At 51.1% G+C, this 7,746-nt stretch overlaps 1 protein-coding gene across 1 annotated transcript; it reads right to left on the bottom strand.

Annotated features, from left to right (window-relative positions):
* Nucleotides 1–301: 301 nt before the first annotated feature.
* On the bottom strand, nt 302–7,373 carry FAM181B (family with sequence similarity 181 member B). Its single transcript, XM_083734896.1, has one exon. The coding sequence runs from the start codon at nt 6,625–6,627 to the stop codon at nt 5,461–5,463; it is 1,167 nt and encodes a 388-aa protein (XP_083591022.1). The 5' UTR covers nt 6,628–7,373; the 3' UTR covers nt 302–5,460.
* Nucleotides 7,374–7,746: the final 373 nt, after the last annotated feature.

Genomic DNA, 7,746 nt, shown 5'->3' with positions numbered 1-7,746 from the left:
AAAGTCGGTGTCCTAATTTAGCCACTCTTGGATATGGTTGTATTTTTCCCCCAACCAGTAAAAGCAACATTTACCCAGTACCATTGGAGATGCCATGTACGGTACATTGGTACCTTGGTTCTCAAACGCTGAAAACCCAGAAGTGTTCCAGTTTTCGAACATTTTTCAGAAGCCAAACGTCCAATCGGGCTGTCGGCTACTGTTTCCGGGGCACTTGCACCAATCAGAAGCTGTGCCGTGGTTTTCAAACAGACTACCAGAACGGATTAAGTTTGGCGCTTTTGTTTTTGCTATTTATTTTGCATTTTTTATTTTTGAGGCTTTTCCAATTAATTTGTTTCTGTGAGTGTGTGGAACCCAGTTCAGCTATTGATTGATTGACTGATTGATTGTGTGACTGTGGAAATGGATAAAAGCCCCCCATCCAAACAATGACTATCATCAGTGCAGGTAAGAAAAAAAAATAATTTTGATTTTTATCATCTACAATACTGTCTTATTTATTTTATAATGCAGCACATTGATTATTGCTTTCATTTTGTGGATCAGTGGTCTTGTTAGATAGTAAAATTCATGTTAAACTGCTGTTTTAGGGGTTGTTTTTGAAAGCCTGGAACGGATTAATCCGTTCTGCATTACTTTCTATGGGAAAGCGCGCCTTGTTTTTGGAACGCTTTGGTTTTAGAATGGACTTCCAGACTGGATTAAGTTTGAGAACCAAGGTACCACTGTAGATGCATCTAACAAGAGATGCAGAGGAGAATTGCAGCATCCCATCATGGCAACACGGACATTCCTGGTTCCCTGCTGATCTTCCAGAGGCATCTTTTACTGCAAGGACACCTCTCTCTGTCTCTCCAGGACAGTCATTGTTGCATAGGACTCGGTGTGCACGCCTAGTTAGATGTGTTTCCTGAGTTCTCTTAAGTGCCCCATCAGAAGCGCTCAGCACCTGATACTTCAAGGGAGGGGTCATCCACAAAGTGTGACACGCCCCAAGGTCCTCTTTAATGCCCGCTTGCCACATGGCCCGCCCTTTTGACCTATGCCCAATTCTCCTTCGATGACACTTTTGCCAACTCATCTCACACTCCCAGGTGCGGGGTGGGCCCCACAAGCGTATCTGCTCCTTGACTTTGCAAATTTCTTTTAAAAAGTTGCTGGTTGTCGTGGGAAGGAGGAGCGGAATACCGCAAGATCAGCTTACGGAATGGCTGGTAGACTAACCTCCATTCTTTTCCCAGCATATTCCATGCATCATGCCACTACTAAGAGCACCTCAGATCCATATGAACACTATTTCATTCATTGGTGTGCCAATCCATCGGCTGGCAATTAATTCTGTTCCTTGGGCATCCTCCCTGACCAGATAATTCTCAATTCTCTCAATGCGACAAGAGTACATTTATTTCTCTTTTGCGGGGGAAGCGTTGTGCCAGAAAAAATAACAGACACTGGGCTTATTGGTCGTCTTTTCAGTGAAGGCCAGTTCCGTTTGCCAAGTCCCATGACACCAGGTAAACCACACTGGGCACTATCCAACAGGGAAGTACTCACTGAAACACGTTTTGTAAAAGGACTTCTGTCCCATGCATTTCAACGGAGCGCAATGCCAGGCGTTCCTAGCAGACTGATGTCCCTTAAAGGACCTGGTGTGGGCAGAGGGCTTGCAGTGTCATTAGCAACCTGAATAGTTCAAAGGAACTGGAGCTGGCAGAGTCATCTCTGACTCAAAATGAAGACCTGAATTATGGCTGCTTCAGATGTGAACCGTTTTCTTACAGGCTGTAGGAGGAAAGCTAATCGTGCGCATTCCACCTGCATGAAAAACGGCCTGGTGTATACACACCTTATGACAGCAATAACAGCCAATCTACACTTTAAGGACAGAATAAGGTAGTAAAATCCTGGAAGGTACCACTTCAGCTGGCCCCGGGGGGGGGGGGGGGGGAATAGGTGGGCACCTTTGTGGGGGAAGGAAGAACAGCACCCAAATGAAATAAACCAGCACATCAGGGTAAGGAAGAATCTAAACCTCGCTCTTAGGTATTGGTTTGCTCTATGCAGAGAGGGCTTATTGTGGTTTTGTTTCGCATGGCGAACTTCCAATAGTGGTACCTCTGGTTATGAACTTAATTCGTTCTGGAGGTCTGTTCTTGAGCTGAAACCATTCTTATCTTGAGGCGTGCTTTCGCTAATGGGGCCTCCCAATGTGCGTGTACCTCTGGTGCGCCATTCCCATTCACACCCTGGGGCAAAGTTCGCAACCAGGAGCAGCTACTTCTGGGTTAGCAGAGCTCGTGACCTGAAGCGTTCGTCACCAGAAGAGTTCATAACCAGAGGTACCACTGTAATACTTCACACACCTGCATCCCTGCACTCTGAATTGGTCCTTGTCCAGAATTCTACAGCTTTATTCTAGGTCATGTGCAGCCTGAATCTAAGATGTCAAATATAGAGATGAGAGGGGTTTCAGTTTTGTGGGAAGAGTTTATCATTCTTTCCCCTGCGTCTTTCCCCCAAAATCTAAAATCACACAAACCCAGTTAGTGTTGGCCCCCATGGAAAAGAAAATCCAGGTGCAGTTAGGTTAAACCAGAGATGGGTAACGGTGCCTCCCCATGCATTGCTGAACTACAGTTCCCATCAGCCCCTGCCAGAACAGCCAAGAGTCATGGGACTTGTAGTTCAGTAACATGTAGAGGCACACAGGTTACCCACCCGTTTGAAAGGAAAATAAAATAAGTCAGGAGATTCAGAAAAAGATCTCCCACGTTACCAACAAAGGCTTCCATCCCAAATGCTTACTTTCCCATCCGATCACTCGTACCTACGTTAGCCGTGACCAAAAACAGGAAAGAAGCAGCTTTCGTAACCTGGTTGCCTGGAGGAAATCCTTAACTGACCGCAGGCGACCAGACGAGTGGCGTTTTATAGCCCTCCTTCACACGGCAAATGGGTTTCTCCGTGAGTACGCCATGTTGTCTCCCAATGAACCAGTTGAGTGTGGATGAGAGACGTGCATCTGTAAACACACCAGGCCATGCGCCAGGGATCTGGAGCTGGTCAACGCTTTGAGCAAAGCATCCTCCACACATCTACAGACCTGTACAATTTATAGCACCCATCCAGCAAAGGCACTACAAATATGGGTCCCACGTGGAAGTGCCGGCTGGGCCCTACAGTGGCTTCCAAACTACACTGCAAATATGCAGCAAAAGTGGCGCACCATTTCCACATGCGACACGGGTGCACACCTTTCTCACGCAGACCCATGTGTTAGGTGTGCCTGTGGGAAGCAACCTGGGTTTTTCCCCACCACCCTCGCTCCAAATATTCAGAGTTAAGTAAGTAGAAATCAAGTCAGCTCAGGGGGGGAGGTATTCTGCATATTCCTGAATAGCACCGGGAGCCTAAGAATGTTATAAATCAGATGTGCTGGACACCAGAGGCTGCTTTATACAGAGTCAGACCATTGGTCCATCTAGGTCAATATTGTCTACACTGACTGCCAGCAGCTCTCCAGCGTTTGAGACAGGGGTCTGTGCAACCTGGAGATGTTGCGGATTGAACCTGGGTCGTTCTGCATGCCAAGCAGGTGTTCTGCCACCCCAATCCTACATAGGTTTATGCAGAAGTAAGTTCATCAAGACTTACTCCCAGGTAACCGAGCAGAGAACCACAGCCTTAAACTCTTGGGTGGGTTTTCAAGTGAGTTGCAGGTTTCTGTTTTGGCCTTTGGCCAACAGACCTTTCTTTCTGCTAGCAGGGAGCTTTTAAAACATGCAAGACGCTGGGAATCAGGATTTCACACGAGCGAAAACCAAGAGGCATAATAAACAGGGGAAACAAGTACAATTGGCATTTTCATTTCAGAATCTCACCAAAAAAAAACCTTTTGACCAAAGACAATCAGGAGATAGTTAAGAACAGACCCCATATGGCAACAAGCAAGATATGTATGTTAACGCACCAAACAACCTCTAACGTTATTCAGTACTGACATGCATCTGCCTCTATCAACAACCCATGAACCTGATGGTGCTTGTGTCAAAACATAACCATCGTATGAGCAGGAGAGCCCTGCTGGATCCGACCAAGGCCTTGCCATCTAGTCCAGCGACCTGCTCTAAGAGTCGGCCAACCAGATGTCTGCAGGAAAGCACTCTCCCTCAATTTGTGATCCTCAACAACTATATAGAGGCCGGTTAGAAGTATGGCAAGACAGGCTTTTGTGCTCAATGGAACTTCCATGGTTTCTAGGGTGAAAATCCGGACACAAAAGTGGTTTCTTTTTGGCAAAGTTGTTGAACTTTTCTGCCCAGACACCATTACTGACTGCCGTGTTCCGACCATGTCTGGGGAGTTCCGGACATATGGCAACCCTAATAGCATCCCACCCAAAGGATCCTGGGAAATGTAGTTTCAAATCCTTGCTAGGATCCCTCCCCAGACTTCCGCTCTCACAGGGGCTCCTTGGACAAAGACATTGGTTGCTATGCCAATTTAATGAGAGCCAAACTTAACATGGCTAAAAGGCATGTCAGGGATTTGTTTTATTAAATCATAGGGGCATTGGGGGGGGTCATTGGGACCACAACATGCAGGGCGGCAGTGGGGGGGGGAGTTTAACCCTTCCCACCCTGGCTGTTATTCTGATAAAAAATCCCGCCCACCCCAATTAGCCTTAGGGGGGATTTTTCCTCCCTCATAGAGTAGTATCATATCATGGTAGAGTTGGAAGGGACCCCAAGGGGCATCTAGTCCAACCCCCTGCAATGCAGAAATCACAGTGAAAGAATCCCTGGCAGCGATGGTTTTCATCAGAATCGTGGGAGGGAAAGGAAGGGTTAAAGATATCTGGCGTTCTGTGGTCCCCCTGAGCTGCTTTCTAATGAACATCACAATCTGAGTGGACCCACTGAATTCAACAGCGCTTACTTCTGAGTAGACACAGCTAGGGTTGCACTGTAAGTCCTCCATATGCCCAAGGGAAGAGGGGATAACAACAAAAGACTATAATCCTATGCACCACTTACCTGGGAGTAAGCCTCACTGAACCCTTGGCTTACTTCCAAGTAGACATGCACAGGGTTGGCAGCATGCCTCCCAAATGCCAGCTGCTGGGAGGGGGTCACTGCACTGAGTTCCCCCCTGGTATCTGGGTGGCATCCACAAAATGTTGGACTGGGTGGGGGGGCCCTGGCCTGATCCTGCTACAAAGCTCTCCTGATGTCCTTTACTGCTAAGGTGTAGATCTGCCCAGGGACTATTAAGCAGGAACTGGAAGTTCTCCAGAGCCATTTCTGCCCTTAACAGACGCCCTTTATTGGAGGCATTTTCTATGGGATCCATTAAACTCCAAAATAAAAAAGCGCCAGTGCCTCCGAAATTTGGGGGATCTGCCAATCCCCACAACCTTCCAACCCCCTTCTCTTTCAGAGCTCAACCTCCCTCCCTCTAAAGGCTGGAATAAGCAGGAACCCCCCTACTGTACCCCGGGGCGTAATCGTAGGGCATGGCCGGCGGCGCAGGCGGGAGCGCGCACTCGGGGAAGAAGGGCGCAAAGGCCGCGGCCGGGACGTGCGCCCCCGCCGCGGCGCCGCTGCTGTTCTCGGGCGCCGCTGCCGGGTCCGAAGGGGCGGCGTAGAGGGCGGCGAGGGGCCGCAGGGGGGCGTCGGAGAAGAGCAAGTGGGGCAGCGGGTGCAGGGGCTCGTAGAGAGGCACCTCCAAGCCCAGATCCGGCGGCTGCAGGCGGCTGCTGGGGAAGACCGGCTGCTCCGGCTCGCCGGGAGGTAGCAGGGCGCCGTAGTCGGGGACGGCCAGCAGGTCGAAGAGCTCCTCCGACGGGACGGGGCCCGCGGCGTCTTTCGGAACGGAGCTCGCCGCGGCCGGCTCGGTGAAGAAGGAAAGGGGCAGGTTGCGGTTGCGGAGAGGCACTTTCTTCCCGCCGGTGGAGGCAGAGGGACCCGGGCCGCCTTCCTTCTCTCCCGACGGCGCGATCGAAGCGGCCCCAACGGCGCGATCGAAGCCCGACGGGCGCACGGAGCCGAAGAGCGCCGCCAGGCTTTTGCTCTGCAGCGCGCTGGCTTCGCGCTTCTGGGGCGCTTTGCAGTGCGCCGCGGCGCCGCCGGGGGGCGAGGCGATTGCCGACGCCGCGCCATGCGCCGACCCAGCCGGAGTCCTCTTGTTAGCAGGATGTGGCTGCTGCTGGGAGCTCATATTATTACTATTATTACTGTTGTTATTATTATTAGACGCCTCCTGGCTCCCGGGCGTTGCAGCAGCCGTCTGGGCTCCCCCAATCATGCCGGTGCAGCGCTTGATCTGCTTCTGCAAATATTTCCGGTGGTTGACTTTGCGCTTGGATTTCACCGGCTTGTCCAAGGCTAGTTTGATGTTGCTGCAAGCCGAGTCGATGAAGCTCAGGAGGTCCCGGGTGGCTTCTTTGAAATCCCCGGGGTCTCCCCCTCCTGCTACTCCGGCTCCTCCGCCTCCTAGCAAGAGGGTCCCCCCGTCCTCGTAGCTCTTTTCCAGGTCGACGAAATCCCCCAGCCCCGCGGCGCCGGGGAAGCAAAACGGGATGAAATGGTGGTGCGGGTGAACCGCCGCCGCTTGCACCGCCATCGCCGTCGAGTGCTTTGGTCCTTAAAGAAGACGAAAAGCTTTTTCTCCCCCCCCCCCAAAAAAAAAAATGCAGGAGATAAAAAGCAAACACTGCTTGTCCGGCAAACACCCCTCGTGGCTACTTTCGGTACCCGGGAGGAGGAAACGGCCGTCGAGGCCAGCAGCCGGCGCAGCGCGGTGGCATTTTCTCTCTCCCTCTCTGTCCTCTCCCGAGCCTTTTTGTCCAGCCGCAGCCGCGCGCAAAGCAGCCTCCTTGGCTCGATCTCGTTGCCTGGGTCACCGATGCAAACTGGGAAGAGGCTGGACATCAGCTCTTGGCCTCGCTCCGACGGCTCTCCGACGGCATCCTCCCCGCCCCATCGCGCTTTTACATTTGGCTCCCAGAGGAGGAGGAGGAGGAGGAAGAGGCTGCTGATGCGTCGTGGGAAGGAGGGACCACCACCCTTTTCACATGGGGAGGTTAACCCTTTCTTGGGCCTTCCTTTGAAATAAATAAACCCTCCTTTCGCAAGAAGAACCTGGCTGCCGAATCAGGCTGGTGGCACGTCTAAGTTCAGCAGAATTCCAACTGTTGGAAACCGCAGGACGGGAGAGGAAATGCTGCTCGCTGGTTTGCCACGGGCTGCATCTATCCTGTTGACCTCTGTGAGAACAGGATGCCAGACTACATGGGCCATGGGCCTGATCCCGGCAGTTAGGTCTTAGCATCCTGCTCTCCCCCTGTGCAGCCAGATAAACTCCAATGCGAAGCAAAACTAGCAGGACCTATGTGCTGTGATTCCCAGCAACTGCAATTCAGAGATGGTGGTCTTCATGGCTAGTAGCCTTTGATTGCCTTCTCCTCCTTGGACCTGGGATGGCTCAGTTGGTAGAGTTTGGAGTCGTGACATTGGGCGAAAGATCCCTGCATTACAGGGGGTTGGACTAATTATTGTTATTATTGTTATTATTATTATTTATACCACACCCATCTGGCTGGCTTTCCCCAGCCATTCTGGGTGACTACCAACAGATTATTAAAAACACGGTAAAACATCAAACATTAAAGCCTTCTATAAACAGGGCTGCCTTCAGATGTCTTCTAAAAGTCAGATAGTTGTTTATTTCCTTGACATCTAA

The sequence above is a fragment of the Podarcis gaigeae genome (assembly GCF_964106915.1).
Source record: "Podarcis gaigeae genome assembly, chromosome: 4".
Classification (NCBI taxonomy): domain Eukaryota; kingdom Metazoa; phylum Chordata; class Lepidosauria; order Squamata; family Lacertidae; genus Podarcis; species Podarcis gaigeae.
This window is presented reverse-complemented; position numbering and strand designations above follow the sequence as displayed.